We start from the raw sequence: 18,118 nt of genomic DNA, 5'->3' as shown, positions 1-18,118 counted from the left end.
TTGGGCGCTGCCCCCTGTCATGCTGATCTGGTGCCAAGAGGCCTCGCGGCTCTGCTGATCCCGGTGCTGGGAGGCATATTACCCTTTTACTATATAGGATAGAGGCCTGGTGCATGGGTGGGGGCCAGCTGGTTTGCCCTGAAGGGTGTCCAGGATTAGGGTGGGGGTCCCGCTTGAGTGCCTGTTCCAGCCTGGGTGAGGGGCTGATGGCTGTTTGCAGTTGGCCACACCCTCTTCAGGGTGGGGGTCCCCACTGGGGGGCCTGGCCATTCTGGGTGAGGGGCTGAGGGCTGCTTTCAGGCTGGCGGTGGTTGACTGAAGCCTCCAATCGCTCCCTTTTTTTCTTTTTTTTATTTTATTCTGGGCCAGCTTTAGCTCTGGCTCTAGCTCTGAGGCTTCGTATCTGGTTTGTTTGCCGTTCTATAATCGAAACAATGTATAACTTCAGCTCTGAGATCCCGGCAGGCTGAAAGCTGGTTTCTGGGGTTTTGTTTAGCTCCTACATTTGCAACATAGTACATAGTTGCTTAGAGTTGCAACTCAGAGGCCGGCAAGTCAGGTGGGGAACGTTGTAGTCTGCAGTCACTGGAGCAAGCAAGCCTCATGTTCGCTTCCAGCTGCCTGGCTGCTGGCCGCCATCTTGGCTGACAGTTAATTTGCATAAGGATATGCTGATTAGCCAATGGGAAGGGTAGCGGTCGTACGCTAATTACCATGTTTCTCTTTTATTAGTGTAGATACTTTTTACTTTGGGTTGTGACCCAAACACTTTTACAAACAATATTATAAAAGAAAGAAAAAACATTGGTAAACAAGTGAACAACTAACTAGGCTAAATAAAATGATTAAGATACAGCAAGAGTTTGGGGAGAAGGGGATGTTGTGGGAGTGTAGTGAGGGAAGGGATGGTCAGGGGGGTTATGAAAAGAGATGACATGTAACTGAGATCTGTAGGATGGGGAAGAAACTGCTATACAGAGTGTAGGATAGAACTTTATAAGTGGAAGGAAGAGCCAGTGTGTGTGCCCTGGTGTGGAAATAAATTTGGTCCATTTGAGAAACAAGGATGAGGGCAGTGTGCCTAGGGAGAAGGAAAGAGAAAGTGATGAAGTTGGAGGGAAGGGTAGAACCTAGACTATATATTGCAATATAAGCCATGGCGGGGGGGGGGGATAAAAAAGGATTTGGTCTATGGAAAGGAAAATGTTTTTTAAAACTTTTTTAAGTCAAAGAAAGTCTTGATCTAATTTATATTTGTACAGATCAGTCTGGATGCTATGAGAACAGTGAATTATAGGAAAGCAAAGCAGAAATAGGCAAATTATTTGGGGCTATTACTGCTATCACAGCAAATGAGGTCTGTGGCTAGAACTAGTTGGAGGTAATGGAGCTGGAGAGAAAGACACAAAGCCAGACATGTTTTGGAGATGGAGCAGGTAGCATTTATTTATGAATTTGCATGTGTTGTATCACTGGGGATGGTGATACAATAAGAGAAATAAAGGATCAAAGATAATTTCTAAGCACTAAACAAATGGTAACATCTTCTGAAATAGGAAAGGCCAAGATAGAAATAGGGTTTGGGTAAGGATGTTTTAATTCTAGAATTTAATTTTTAACATGTTTTTCTAATATACACTTTTCACCCATAGCACTTATTAAATTGTATAATTACACATTTACTTGTGGAAGTATTTGCTTATTATACAGTAAAAATAAGCCTAAAGCAGAGGTCATTCCTGTTTTGATAATTTTGTGTGTTGCATTGAGTCTTGCATGCCTGGCACAGAGCAAGCATTCAGGAAGTATCTATTGAATGGATGACATATATGTGCTAGTATTAATGAACTAGAGGCCTGATGCACAAAATTCATGCAAGGGGCTTGGCCCCCACTGCTGCGGCGGCTGCCTCTGCCTCAGCCCCCGCTGCTGTGGCAGCTACCTCGGCCCTCGCAGCCCCGGCTTAGTCTGGAAGGTCATCGGAAAGATGTCCAGAAGGGCGTTCGGCTGTCTGGTCTAATTAGCATATTATGCTTTTATTATTATAGATACTTAAATGAATACCAATAAATTACTTCCTTTTGGTGATCATCTTTTTTTCAAAGAAATCAAGTTTTAACGGAAGAAAATTTCTATTCATATGATGATGGGCCAAGAACAATGAAGTGTCTATACATAACCTATATAAAACTAGGATTCACTCATTCACTTGCATCTACACACCAGACCTTCTAGAGTAGTGGTTCTCAAACTTCAGCACATATGAGATTCATTTGGAGGTCTTGCTAATGCAGGGAGGGATTGCTGACCCTTATTCTCAGAGTTTCTGATTTCGTCTGAGGTGGGGCCCGAGAGTTTGCATTTCTAACATCTTCCCAGATGACACTGGTCCAGGAAAAACCAGTTCTCTAGCAAGCCAAGATTCGTAGTCTGGGATTCTTAGATCCTTGGGGGGAAAAATCTACAACTGGGCTGCAGGGTGTTTATATGTGCATCCCTAGATGGATATATGCAAATGTTTTATGTATATGCTTTGTGCATTTTTTCTGGTAATAGAGCTTGCCTATTTCATCAGAATCTCAAAGAAGGCCTTCAAAATTTAATTAATGTTAAGAGTAGTGGTTCTCAATTATGAATATATATTAGAACTCCTTGGGCATTTGCCTCTACCATTCAATAATTGTGTGACTTTGAGCAAAACACTTAACCTCTCTTTGCCTCTAGTTCATCTATAAAATGGGGATAATAGTGGTACCTGCCTCATACATTTGTTTTGAGGTTCAAATAAGTTAATGTTTGCATATAATTTAGAGCAGTACTTAATAAGTGCTCATTAGGTGGTGGCTAAATAAGATTAAACACCTGGGAGTGTTTTTTTGTTTGTTTGTTTGCTTGCTTGCTTTTTAAAGTCTAGGCTCTAACCCTGGTGATTCTAATGTACAGCCAGAGCTGAACACCACTGCACCACAATGAAGGGAAAACAAGAAATAAATGCTCTTCCTGAGAGCGTGGGGCTAGTTTCCTCTCAGGGAACCAGACTTTCTTTCCCAATGAATTTATCTTCATAACATTTCAAGAGTTGGTTCATGCTGATCCCTTAGGGTTCAGCAACTGCAGCCTCACAAGAGACCCCCAACCTAGAACTTGCTGTCCACAGAAATATTTTATATTTATGTTTTAATTCATGAAATGTTGGGATAATTTGTTACTCAGTGAAAGATAACTAATGTGCAATAACCCTAAACCTTATATTTTTTAGAGACGTGAGCTGACAATTTTACTTTTGGTATTTTGGTGCTACTACAAATGATCTGCTCATTTTATTTTTTGTGACCCTTTAAGACTAGGTAAGATATAATGAAATAATTAGCTGGTAAAGTGGCCATGCCCTGCGAGGGAGAAAGAAAGAGAACCCAGTATCCTGCCTTGTATTTTCCTGAGGCTTCAGTCAGAGAGAAAAAAATATCACAAGACTCTTGAGCTGAACCAAGCTCAACAGTTAGAGGCCAACTATGCTCATGACAACAGGGACCCTGAATTGAGCCAACAAAGAATTTAAATTCTGATACCATCTTAGAAAAATGGAGGAAAGCACAGTTTTTCTTTAGGGACACAGGTGGCCTGGTTGCTTATCTACACCCTTGACTTGTCAGGGTCCATTGTTGTTCTTTATTTCAAAGACAAATAAACAACAGACTTCTGTGAGGTAGAACTAGAATTTTTTGTTACAGCCTGAATTTTGGGAAAGAGAAAATGACCATGAAGACTTAATGTGTTACTTATACACTGGCCATGGTAACAATTTAAAATAATTGACTAGGTAATGCTCCATCTCTTGGTTCTAATTAACGTGGTCACTGGGCTTTTAAGAAAATCATTTCCATTTACCTGATATTTTGCTAAAGGTCATCACTGTGGGAAGACAGCATTACAAACAATTGAACTTAATTTCAGAACACACGTGAGGTGTGTTTGGCAAATGGATTTACTTATACTGCTAGCAAGACCATATCTGTAGTCTAAGATAGTTTAGGCCTGTTTTTGCCATGCAATAACTTTTGAATGGGAATTTGGGAACCCACAGAAAGTGACTGACCAGTTAATGATATCCTACTCTGATAACTCATTTCTATAAAAGGAACACAATATATTACTCTGGTCAACATATTTTAATTATCTTTTCCTGAAATAGATTACAAGGTGAGTTAGTAGATGGTAAGGTTAAGATGAATAATAGCATTACAAACACTCCTGGATGCCTATTTTTCTTTTCTGTTATTTAGAAGCTAGATATTTAGTCAGCATGTTCTAGATTGATTACACACACAACTTACCCTCTGTCTACTCCAGAAATACAAAACAAGTAGTTTCAACTTAATTAGGAGGATTAGGGGACGAACTGCCAGAGAGGAGGAAACTGAGAAATGCATTTATTATTAAGTATGAAAGGGCTCTAAGCCTCCCATTTAGGTCATTTGAATTAATATTGATGCTTTCCTTCAGACTAAAGATGAAAGGAGGCAGGAATCCCTTAACATCTGAGAAACAGCATGTTTACAAGGTGAAAAGCAATGGCTCATAACATTCATTTTAGTTCCCTTTATGTTTGAGCCCACATGGCCATTTCCAGCTCACCACTGTAAGCAGGATTTGTTTGCCATCCCAACCCCTTCAATTCTTAATTTTAATGCCTTTTCTTCCTTATTTTGATTTCATATGTTTTGGAAGAGGATAACCAAGATGTCCCAAACATCTTAGTGTATTCAATCTGCTGGGAAGCCCTGAGTGTACCAGGGATTCAAGAGGATGATAAAGAAGGGGGAAGTGTGGAGGCAAAGACCAACAAGTAGTTAGCATAATAAATGTGAGAGGTCCTCAGAAGGCTGATGGAGCTTGGGGCTTTAACAAGGTCTAAAAGCTCTGCACCCATTGTTCTGTGGAGACAATGGTGGCTGAAGGCAATCTCCTAACCTGATAATCTTTTACTGTTTACCAAACCTTACCTTTGATATGTCTGTTTGCTTTGCTGAAGGGCAAATGTGTATTCTAGTAAATAAAAAGCCATGGGTCCAGAGATGCAGAGAGCCACTCCACTAGAGGGTGAGGCCTCCTCCTGGCCTTCCCTCATGCCTTCTAAATTTATATTTCTTGTCAAGTATATCCATTTGTGCGTGGCCTCTTCTCCAGATTCTGAATCCTTGCTGCAAAAGGTTGCAGCAGGAAGTCATGGTTTCTTCCCAGTCAGGGCACATGCATGGGTTGCGGGCCCTATTCCCAGTTGGGGGAGTGCAGGAGGCAGCCAATCAATGATTCTCTCTCATTATTGATCTTTCTATCTTTCTCTTCCTCTCCCTTCCTCTCTAAAATCAATAAAATATATTTTTTAAAAAAGAAGCGGGGAGGGAAGCTAGAAAGTAGGAAGAAAAAAGCAGAACTAACATAGGAAAGTGTGGCTATAGCACTTCTGTAGACTTTGGTCTTGCTCTGGTGTTTGAGATTTATTCTCACTGATCTCTATTTCCCTGTTAAATGCTGTGGGGATTTAATGGAATGTCTTTAGATGTCAGATTATACAGCTTGACAGCTGACTTTTATTTACCAGTTTGTGAAACTTATTTGATGGCTAAAATTTGGCTCTATCTTTTAAAAGTAGAGTTTAACCATATGTTTTGTGTGCTATGCTTGCTATTGTAAAATAGATTGTTACATATTCAAAAGCTTTGGCTAAGGATTGAATCACAAAGGTTATTCTGAGGAAAGGTATCCTGATGAACTGAAGCTTTACTATGTTGTTGTCCACATATCAATATAGACAATAAAATTGATGAATAATGTACTACAATAGAGACTGTAGTGGAAAACCTAGAGAAAGTATTAATATTGTGCCAGCCCTGGCTCTTGTCAAGATAAAAATCATTCTGGATTATATAACTAACCTACACATGTGCATTGATATACACACTAGAGGCCCAGTGCACGAATTCATGTACCAGTGGGGTCCCTCAGCCCGGCCTGTGGAATCGGGCCAAAACCACTCTCCGACATCCCCTGAGGGGTGCTAGATTACGAGAGGGTGCAGGCCAGGCCAATGGACCCCACCGGTGCATAATCAGGGTTGGGGAGGGATATGAGAGGTTGGCCAGATGGGAGGGACCACAGGAGGGCTCCAGGGCATGTCCGGCCTGTCTCACTCAGTCCCGATCTGCCAGACCCCAGCAGCGAGCTAACCTACCGGTCAGAATGTCTGCCCCCTGGTGGTCAGTGCACGTCATAGCGACTGGTCGACTGTCTGCCTCCTACTGGTCAGTGCACATCATAGGGAGTGGTTGAGCGCCTCTAGCATATCATTAGCATATTATGCTTTGATTGGTTGAACAGCCAACAGGTCGACCAGACACTTAGCACATTAGGTTTTTATTATATAGGATTGTTTTTGTGTACCTTGGATTTTCATTCAATGATTATTTATTAAGCAACTACATGTGCCAGGCTTGTGTTAAGGAATGAACATGGTCAATGTGGTCCCTTTTTGCCAAAAAACTCATGTCATATAACTGGGAATGTCACTAGTATGACCATCCCACTTAAAAACAATAAAAACATTTACTCTATAAAACACAGGAGTGGGCAAAAGTAGGTTTACAGTTGTTCCTATGGAAAATAATACAACACAAAGCATGCTGAAAAGTTAAATATGGAAAACATTGCTATGCAAAACTATGCAAAGTTTCACCAAAATCCCATTAACATCTCACTGATAAGATCAGTAGAATATAAATATATGGTAAAGCTAGTTATCCACATTGTATAATATTTGATTTTTGTAGTATTATGATACAAAAAAAGCATTAACTGTTTTAAAATGCATTGAGTTTTGTTCTATTAAAAAATAATAAAGATAATAAAAGATGTGAACATTAGCAGAAATTTATATGCTCTTTTGGAATTTGACTCCAAGGCAAAAAAATGAAAAATGACTTGACATAAATGCAATATGTGTTTCTATTTTTCTTTTAAATAGAAGATTAGGCAAAATAAACAATATTTTCATACTTTTACAATGGAGGTTCATTTTCCTCTATGTTACTGAGTGCTCCATGGACTTTTCATAACAAAAGACTTGTATGCCTGCTTGGCTGAGTCATCAACACCTTTCCTGTCATTTTTCTTACATTGAGTTAATAAACTTGGCCTAGTCTATTCCCCTTCTCTCTTTATTTCCTTGAGATTTTTATTTATCTTCTTCTTTATTACTATTTTAATTCTTTTCTCTTTACTTATCTTTTTTTCAAGATTGATAGCCACAATTAATTTGCTTCTTTAACTGATTTTCTTTCATGATTTGATTCCTTTCCTGGTTTGTTTTCACATGGTTAATGTATCCATAACAGTACCTCCATTTTTTACTTTCACTAGAAGAGACATTTCTGATAGTTAAATGTCTTCAAAAATCACTGCCTGTTCCAAACAACAATGGAAGAAGGCACTATGCTAATTATATATTCTCTAGATTAGTAGTACTCAAACTTTAGCATTCATCAGAATCATGTTAAAAAAAGATTGCTGAGCCCCAATCTGAATTGGCAGTTTTGGGGTGGGACCCAAGAATTTTCATTCTCACATCTTCCCAGGTGATGCTGCTGCTATTGGTGGGAACCACATTATGAGAACCATTGGCCTGGTGAATCAGGAAAACTGAAGTACCAGGAAGTAAATTTTCTTCTTGCCTTTATTTAGGGGTGGGGAGGGCAACTATAACAAGTGATTTCTCACATTAAACAGTCTCATCTAAATTAATATATTAATCCAGAAATCATATTTCAGTTCATGAGTTGACTTATGTGACCTGCCACTGAAAATTTAAATGCATAGAACTGCTCCTTTTTGCAGTACTGAGCACTGAGAATTACTAACCACTGGTATTAGTTTTTTTTTTTAATCCATTCATCTAGACTTGGAATTCTGTATAAAGATATGTTAATAAAAATTAATGGGATGTTATAAAAAAGAAGGTAGGGACTAATGAACAGAGTGTGACTGGAAGAGCTATCTCACGATTTCCCAAGGAAGCATAGCTTACACTTCATGTAAACTTGTCATATTTTGTTATAACACCTGAGTAACACATACACATAGAGTCTCTGTGGGTAAATAAAAGGTATTTGGAGTCTCTCTCTCCCCACATCTATGATTATTAAGCTGTTAAAACTGCTACAACCACATGTGGTGAAAATAATTGTTGGGAGTTGGGACTACATACTTAGAAATTTTTTCTCTGTATGAATGATTGCTTCAGGTTTGTGTGATTCTGTTGAATTGCAACTGGAAATTAGAATTTGGGAATGGAACAGATATCTATGCTTTTGCCTTTTTGTAGACATGGGCTTATATTCATGCAGGCGATTACTGGCTTACAACATTTTCTATTAAGTGTCAGAGAAAGTGGAAAGAGTAGGGACATTCATAAAAGATGAATAAGAGCTTAGGATATTGTGAGTGATGTATTTTATTTGTGAAGTATAATACAAGGATAAATGTTATAATAGGATGAATTATGGGAAAATAGGAAAGTACTTATTTCTGTCTGAGAATCTCACAAAAAATTAACACAATAAGTAACATTTGAACATGTCTTTGCTAGGAATGGCAAGTAAGGAAAAGCTTAGGTGAGGTGAGGGAAATAATGCACAATTTCCTGAGGCAGAAACTTATGTAAGGACTTCAGGGAAACTTTAAATCCTTGGATATAGCTAAAGCATATAGTATGTGTATGGGGAAAATATTAGCACTAGGTCTAAGATCAGGTACAGAAAGGAGAGTAGGTTACAAGTAAGTCCAGGCTATGCTAAGAAATGGTCAGGGAGGCATCCACAAAGGAAGAACTTATCATTCAAGGTGGAATTAGGAAAGGTGATATGTCTGATGAAGGTCAGTTGTAAGAAGCATTGGAAGAAAATTGTTGAGAAAAGCTTATATAGAGCTTATAGTATAGATTTGCTAAATGAATGCTGAAGAGAAAAAAAAGTCAACCATGTCTTCCCAATTTTTAGCTTAGGCCATTGGATTAATTGTGATGCTCTTTTATTATATCAAGAATGTGGATGTTTGCTGAAGTAGCATGTAACTATCTCTGTGGTATTCTGGTATTCAAAGTAGCTAAATCTTAGCAAATAACTTTAAGAACAGGAAAATGACTTGATTATTAATCATATGGTATACTAGAGCCCCAGTGCACGAATTCATGCACCTTGAAAGGGAACTGTGGGCCGCAAGGCTGAGGTGGGCACAGGGGCAGGTCTCAGCCCATCCTCTGTGCCCCCACCTGGCCTCTCCCGCTCCTGCTGCTCCCACGCACTGACGGTGCAGGCCCCACTCACACCCGCTGATGGCGCGGAGCAATTGGGGCTGGAGCCAGCAACGGGTGCGAGTAGCAGCAGCAGGAGCTGGGCTGCTGACAGACATGGGACCAAGCAGGAGCCCCAATCACCCCTCAGGAGCAGGAGGAGGTGGAGAAGCCCTCAGGGACAATCAGGGCCAGTTTCTGTACCTCTGAGGTATGTTGGAGCAGGGGAGAAACACCAAAAAGGTTGAGAACCATTGCTGCAATAAAAGGAGGCCGTATAAGTCCTTTACAAAGTGCAATCAATCTCTGCTCCCCCCATCCACAGTCTTTGAAGTGAACAGAGATGTAACTTTAATTAATGTCTGTCATTCTGGTCAAGTTAAGAAAAACTAAAAATAGTAAATAGAAGAAGAAAGCAATTGGTTGTTTCCAGGGAGGTTTTAATTCATTGTAGATATTAGTCAGAATCCAATCTTTTCTATCAAATAATGAGGATCTACATAAATTGACAACCAGTGACTTATGAGGGTAGACTTGAAAATCAGTAGAAAATTGTTGGTAGGTAGACCAGAAAGATGAGGTGTGAGATAGACCAAGTATGAGGGAGACCAGAAAAATGCTAAGTATGAGAATACTCTAAGTGAGATGAGATAAATTCATGAGGTAACAAGTCAATTATTTGGGCATAGCCAAGGTAGTCAGGAAGATTAGGAGAGATGTGACCATGCTCACTGTCTTTGTGGCTACAAGGTCAAGGGCAATGTTCTAGATGCACAGGGTGATCTGAGACCTGTATTTGGATAAAGGGTAATAAAAAGAGAGCATATTTCTTTCATAGAAGAGCCAAAAAATAAATGTGAGGAGAGTAAAGAACTTTCTGAAAGTATTTAATATGTAAATATTCAAATTTATAAGCCAAAAGGAGATAGCTCATAAAAATTGTGAGGGCAGAGTTGTACTTATTGGAATGATGAGACCAGGAAAACTTACAAAGGCAGTCTTAGAATCTTCACATACTAGTGAGATCCAACATAACTAAAGCAGTGGACAACAGATTGGTGATAAAAAGATAGAATGCCCAGAATTATACATTACTTTAATAACAGTGTTAAAGCCTCACTGCTACTCGGTGTGTGGCACACTAACCAGATGCCTAGGCATCATCTCACATTTTGTTAGAAATGAAGAGCCTCACCCCCTACACACACACACACACACACACACACACAGATCTACTCATTCAGAATCTGCCTTTGAACACTAAAGTGCCACTAAAGTTTGAGGAACACTGATCTGGGAGACTTTACTAATGCCGGTTTAAAGATGATTATGTTTTACATATTATAATTCTATCTCTGCCTAAGTTAATTAAGTAAAACAATCATTTTCAATTAATTTATTTTCAGTGACTTTTGTTCATATATTCAAAATTCATCTGAGAATTTGGCAGATGCCTTCAACACCCCTTTTCCATCACCCCTACCCCTAAAGGTGGATGCAATTTCAGAATGCAATTTGAAGATCAGCCACAAACCCCAACTAAAAAAACACCCAGTGTTTTAAGGCATCCTAAGCACTCTTTTATGGAATTACTAGAGGCCTGGTGTGTGACATTCGTGCACTGGGGAGGAGGGTCCCTTAGCCCAGCCTGCACCCTCTTGCAGTCCGGGATCCCTTGGGGGATAGCCAGCGGTCGGACAACCCCCAAGCAGTCCTTAGTGCTGCTGTGGAGGCAGGAGAGGCTCCTGCCACTGCCGCTGCACTCACCAGCCATGAGCCTGGCTTCTGGCTGAGCAGCGCTCCCGCTGTGGGAGCGCACTGACCACCAGGGCGGGGGCAGCTCCTGTGTTGAGTGTCTGCCCTCTGGTGATCAGTGTGCATCATAGTGACCAGTCATTCCGTCATTCAGTCCATTTGCGTATGAGCCTTTTATTATATAGGATTAATTGGAAACCACCTGAATCCTGTGGACCTAATCCATTGTCTAGTGGCTATCTTGAGGCCTTGCAAGATTTGCTTTTAATAGAGACTTTGAAGACAATTATATGTTATACAATCAATGACCTGGTCAGGAATGTCCTGATATAAGAACTCCCAGGCAATGAAGTTCTGTGGATACCAAGATGATAAATGAAATACCTGCAGTCAATTGGAATTGGCAAGTCAACATTTCAGTCACTTAGAGGCATCTAGATATTTTGATGGTATTATAAATTGCCTCCAAGTTCTTGTTTACTAAATTATAAATCCTCAAAATTGTCATAATAAATAATAAATACTAGCCTTTATGTGAAAGGGAAGGAGGGAGAGGTAGTGAACAGATTCACAAGTATTTGTAAACACTCTGCTAGGAGTTTAAACCTTAAATGACCCCTAAAGGAGCCTGCTTTGGAACTTGGTCAGGACATTCTTGCCTTACTTAATAATAACAGCAATGGTCTCCTCCCACCAGCACAGTGCTTTAGAGTCTGCAAAGTACATTTAATATGTCAGATGATCCTCACATCAACCTGAAAACTCTTATCACCTTTTTATAGGAAAAGAAACTAAAGTTTGGAGAGATTATGCATTAACTGTCCAAGGTTGTGCAGCTCATACAGGACGGAGCTTTCTGAAACTGGTTTTTCCAGACTCAGATCTTTGGCTGCCTTCCAACTTGCAATACTACAAATTGTAAGTCTGAACATGGCAAGTGTTCTGGCCTTGTTTCCAAGGCGCTTTGTATAAGGTTGTCATATTTGCAATTTGAGTCAAATAAACAAGCGCCTATTGAACTTCTATTAAGATTCAATGAACACAAAGATGACATATATAATCTTTGAACTCAAAAGCCCTCTCATCTGTGTAAGAAGATGCATAAACCATGAACTGCAATCCAAGTACTCCCTTACATGCCTTCTTGACAATGTGTATAAATAAGCAAATGTAACAACTATTGACTGTATACTTTAAGTAGGTAAGTTATATGGTATACTATTTAAGTATCAAATTTGCTATTTGAAAAGTCAAACTAATAATAAAACTGTCTCCAAAAGAGCTAAGATAATCACAAAATGATTAATTACCATTGATCTTGGACCTGATTCTAAATATATAATCTCTGCATTTTGGGATACTGTTATTGCACAAAATTGTTAACCAAAATCCATAAGCATCTGTTCAAAGTTACAAATGCTTTACTTATAACATTTCTAATTTCATTGTTGTCTCAAACAAATAATAAATGTTTGAGTTTTAAATTTCTTAACACAAACATTACACTTACATTTCTCAAATTAACACACAGTTTTATAAGTGAAGGGAACATAAAATACCCAATATTTGCACACATGCTACCACATAAGCAAAGGTATAAGCCTGCTCAAATACAATGTGCCCTGGCAAGCAGTGCCACCTTGGAATAGTTCCAAGCAATCAATTTTCTCATAAGTGTGGGCAGTAGCCTCCCTGCCCATTGCCCAGCCCATTGATCCCATGTGGACCTTTCATTTTACAGGTAAGGACGATGAAACACAAAGCTGTTGATTTCTCAGAAGGTTCCCAAGATCATATAACATAAGAAGATCAAAGTGGAATTCTTCACCACTGCCCTTTTCACTACTCCATTGAATTGGAATTACCTGGTAAACTTTTTATGCAACAAATAGTTACTGAGTAGCTTCTATTTTCTAGGCATTGTTCTGGGCAATAAAGCTATGTCGGTAAAAATCATAGATAAAATTATACATTGCAGTGAAGAATACTGCAATTGAAGAAATATTCAATTGAACAAGCATAAACACACAAACAAATAAATAAAAGATAGTAATTCGTGGCTATGCTAAGGATTCAACTAAGGTTACTCCTGGGAATGATGTTCGATCCTAAGGAGGTGGCATGAAGCTGAGCCCTGCACAGCTGCTGTGAAGATTGGTGGAAAGAGAAGTCCAGGCAGTAGACGACCTGGCATAAAGCCCCAAACTGGAATAAACTGAGTGTGCTGGGGAAAAGAAAGGAATCCATGGTAACCCTACATGTTTGACTTAAGTAACTGCATGAATGGTGGTGCCAATAATTGCAATAGGGAAGGGGGCCAGCCAGAGGGAAGAAGCAGGTTCTGACAGGGAGATTCAGACTTCTATATTGACCATTTAAAGTATAAGATGCCTGATAGACATTCAAGGAGGGCAGAGGAGATTAGCGGATAGGACTATGGGAGCAAAATTTCTCTCAAAAGAAATTCACCTTACTAAGAAAATTATCTTGCCGAAACCGGTTTGGCTCAGTGGATGGAGCGTCGGCCTGCGGACTGAAAGGTCCCAGGTTCGATTCCGGTCAAGGGTATGTGCCTTGGTTGCGGGCATATCCCCAGTAGGAGATGTGCAGGAGGCAGCTGATCGATGTTTCTCTCTCATCGATGTTTCTAACTCTCTATCTCTCTCCCTTCCTCTCTGTAAAAAATCAATAAAATATATTTTTTTAAAAAAAGAAAATTATCTTACTATATTGTGGGCTAGTGGACTGGTGGTTCCAATTTGACTTAAGAGACTTGTTGGATTTCAAAGAGACAATCAGAGTATAGTGGTATAAAAGGATGTGGTTGGTTGGAGGCAGAGAAAAAGCAGGATTGATAAAAACAACAGAAAGGAACACTGCATTGCAGAACATAAACTTTGTCCCTCTGAGCAGTTTTGCTGTAATCTTAAGAATTAGATAAATCTCTATATTTGTGGGATGGTAGACCCAGACTTTACCAGAAAAGTTGATAAACTAATTTACTGTGTACCTTTTTTTACCAAACAAGAAAAACGTCTTTATGTTCCTTCTGTGTCCCCTAGTAGCAAGCTTACATTTTAGCAATGCTAGAAAACGGTGGCACGAACTCTAAACCAGTCTTACTTTATTTACAGTATTAATCTATTTTCCACCCTGCAGTCAAAATGCTTTATCTGGAAAGACCTGACCCTGATGAAATCCGTTTATGGTCCCCTGATTCTCTAGGCAGAGAGTCACACACCTCACCATGGGGTACAGGCCCTGCATGCGGGTCCCCATCATTTTCCCCAGCCTCACTCCTTGCTCTTTCTGGCTCATGGGCCTGCTGAGTTCTCGTGGCCAGGGACCATCACTATCTTGTTCATTGTTGTATCCTCCACACTGAGTGCAGTTATGTGAATTTAGCTTCTGGGGCTCAATATATATTTGTTGAAAAAGTGCAAAAATAATTACCCACTAGCCTATTAAGTTCCTAGAGGACAGAAACCATAGACTGGTTTGTGGTTCTCTCTCACACTTTGAACATGGGAGTGCTCAAATAATATTTAGAGAATTTTTAAACTCAGAGCTGCCTTCCCTTGCTTTACATTGTATGACTTAAATTTATTAAAAGTGAAGTTTCTGGTGAAGAGCCTTGCTATTGCCCTGTGCAAGCTTCGACTGGATTTTAACCTGCCTCGCCTTGGCTACCATTTCCACACCCATGCAGATGAATATCCACACTCTCAACATGGCCTGCTTCAGTCAATAAACTACCATCAAGTAGTCCTGCATCTGAGCATTATCTTATAAGTGAGATATCACTATGACCCTGCACCTTAGACCACTTGATGAAAATGTATGCACTTCTTATTGCTTTTAAATACTTTGAGAAAATTATCTTACTATATTGTGGAAATACTTTTTAGAACTAAACTGTTCACAAGGCTTTGGGTTTTGTTTCTTTTTTGGTGATGATATATTCGAAAAGTGGTTAACACTCAAAATATCTAAGGAACTTACATACTTTATCACCAAGAAAACCAAACAATTCTGATTAAATAAAAAGGCCAGAGGACCTGAACTGACATTTCTTCAAAGAGGACATTCAAATGGCCAATAGACATGAAAAGATGCTCAACATCACTAATCATCGAGAAAAACAAGTTAAAACCACAATGAGATATTACCTCACACCTGTCAGAATTGCTATCATCAGTAAAACAACAAACAGCAAGTGTTGGAGAAGATGTGGAGAACAGGGAACCCTCGTGCACTATTGCTGGGATTGTAAAAGATGCATCAACTATTAAAAACAGTATGGAGGTTTTTCATAAAATAGAAAATAGGATAACATGCTCAAATTCACTAATAATCCGAGAGATGCAAATCAAAATGACAATGTGGTACCATCTCACACCTGTCAAAATGGCTATCGTCAACAAATCAACAAACAACAAGTGCTCACAAGGATGTGGAGAAAAAGGAACCCTTGTGCACTGCTGGTGGGAATGCAGACTGGTGCAGCCACTGTGGAGAACAGTATGGAGTTTCCTCAAAAAATTAAAAATGGAACTCCCATTCGACCCAGTAATCCCATTTCTAGGAATATATCTCAAGAAACTAAAAACACCAATCAGAAAGGACATATGTAGCCCTATGTTCATAGCAGCACAATTCACCATAGCTAAGATTTGACAACAGCTTAAGTGCCCATTAGTAGATGAAGGAATTTAAAAAAATGTGGTACATCTACACAATGGAATACTATGTTGTTGAAAAAATAAAGAACTCTTACCATTCACAACAATATGGATGAACCTGGAAAGCATTATGCTAAGCTTAATAAGCCAGTCAGAGAAAGATAAATATCACATGATCTCACTCATATATGAAATATAATAGACAACATAAACTGATGAACAAAAATAGACCCAGAGACAGAGAAGCATCAAACAGACCATTAAAATTCAGAGGAAAGGCAGGAGAGGAGTAAGAGATCAACCAAAGGACTTGTATGTATGCATATAAGCATAACTAATGGACACAGACACCAGCGGGGTGAGGGCATGTGCTGGGGGGTGAGAGTGGCTGGGGAGAGGTCAATGGGGGAAAATGGAGACATATAATTTTTTAAACAATAAAGAATTTAAAAAAATAGAACTGTCATATGAAACAATCAATGTTTTAATTAATAAATTATTGCATTTAAAAACAAGAACAAGAAATAACGATTTCACTAAAATGTGAGTTCTAATGTGAATAGATATTTGGAATTACCTTCTAGTGCATATTTCATATCCAGAGCAAAAAGGGTCCACATAATCTCAGCACTTATTTTTCCCATGTTCAGTTCTTGAGGAAACCTAAAATCAAACACATATTAGTGTATCAAAAAGAAGACAGTGCCTAAAAAACCCACAAAAAGTGCCTTATGTTACCTATATACCACATTAATTATTATATAGATCATAAATACTTTTATTTGTGTGATTTCTCTTTATGAACTTTCCTAGGTAGGAAAAAAACTACACAGTGGAATGTTATGATAAAACAATATTGGGTGTCAGGAAAATAGACTCCATTAGATCAGTGACAATGTGATGGTTCTTGTAGCTCCTGACGGATGTCCTAAAATGTTTGTTTGTGTCTAAAGAGACTCTTCAGTTGTTTCATACACTCCATCTTCATATGTCTCAATTTTGAAGATACATCAGATGAATCTGAGTAGCAGATACCATGTAATACCAAACCACACCTCACATTCACCTGTTAGCAATTTTCTTGAAACAAGCTTAAATATTTTCATTTCCTATTTGCTTACAATGAATAATTTCAAGAAAGATTCCTCACTCCTCTGGTAAATGGTCCATAGTAGACCATTAGTCAGGACTCCAGAGCTCCTTGGCAGGTCTGTGTTTTAGATTAAACAAGCTTAGGCTAAAGACGAGATTCCTACTGCTGCTGAACATGTACTCTCTGTGTTTTCAGTCTTGCAATAAGGTTCCTGGTAATACAAGCCCAGTGAATATACCAAGCCTTTTCATTACCTTGTAAACACTCACCCCATGCAAATATGTAAGACTGATAGCATTTTCTTTCTAACATATCCATACTATATAAATATATAATGCATGCATATATCAATATACTATATGTAACTATAATGCATGTATATATGTGTATACATACACATATACACAAATGAAAAAGGTTAAAAAAACAAAAATAGCCTGGCTGGTGTGGCTCAGTGGTTGAGTGTTGACCTATGAATCTAGGAGGTCGAGGTTCAATTCCAATCAGGGTATATGCCCAGGTTGCAGGTTCAATCCCCAGTAGGGGGAATGCTGGAGACAGCCAATCAATGATTCTCTTATCATTGATGTTTCTATCTCTCCCTCTCCCTTCCTCTCTGAAATCAATTAAAAAAAATATTTTTATTAAAAAAAAAGAAAAAATAGCTCTCATATTCATTTATATTTTGGGGTCTAAATTAAAAAGAATAATACAATTCTGAATGAGATAGAAGGTATTACCTAAGTAAATATGACCTCAATATAACCTCAAATAAGAAAAAAACCATTGATATGATATGAAATATTTTAGCCCAAATTTCCACCAAAAGCAAGGTATATGTCATCAAATATCCCTTACCAACCACCATCTCTCAATTTATCTAATGATGTTGATTGATATTTTAAAACATAAACACAGATGTACATTCATCAATTATTTACACTCAGGATTTCTTAAAAATCATAATCACAGTTATTGTAACATCTGTCTCAAAATTCAACTATATTATCTACACTAATAAAAGAGAAACATGGTAATTGGCGTACGACCGCTACCCTTTTCATTGGCTAATCAGTGAGTATATGCAAATTAACTGTCAGCCAAGATGGCGGCCGGCAGCCAGGCACTGAAGCGAGCACGAGGCTTGCTTGCTGCAGACTCCAACGTTCACCGCCTCACTTGCCGGCCTCTCATCTGCAAGTCTAAGCAACTATATACTATGTTGCAAATAAGAAGGTAAACAAA

General features: G+C 38.8%; 1 protein-coding gene across 1 annotated transcript in view; it reads right to left on the bottom strand.

Annotated features, from left to right (window-relative positions):
- Window positions 1-18,118, bottom strand: part of UNC13C (unc-13 homolog C (C. elegans)) — a 557,952-nt gene that overhangs the window by 157,465 nt on the left and 382,369 nt on the right. Inside the window, exon 18 of the mRNA XM_005882381.2 lies at window positions 16,358-16,443. Coding sequence (XP_005882443.1) covers window positions 16,358-16,443 — 86 coding nt within the window. The remainder of the gene's footprint in view (window positions 1-16,357; window positions 16,444-18,118) is intronic.

This window comes from Myotis brandtii, unplaced genomic scaffold (genome assembly GCF_000412655.1).
Source record: "Myotis brandtii unplaced genomic scaffold, ASM41265v1 scaffold709, whole genome shotgun sequence".
NCBI classification, from domain to species: domain Eukaryota; kingdom Metazoa; phylum Chordata; class Mammalia; order Chiroptera; family Vespertilionidae; genus Myotis; species Myotis brandtii.
Note: the sequence above shows the minus strand (reverse complement) of the source record. Positions and strands in the feature narration are given on the sequence as shown.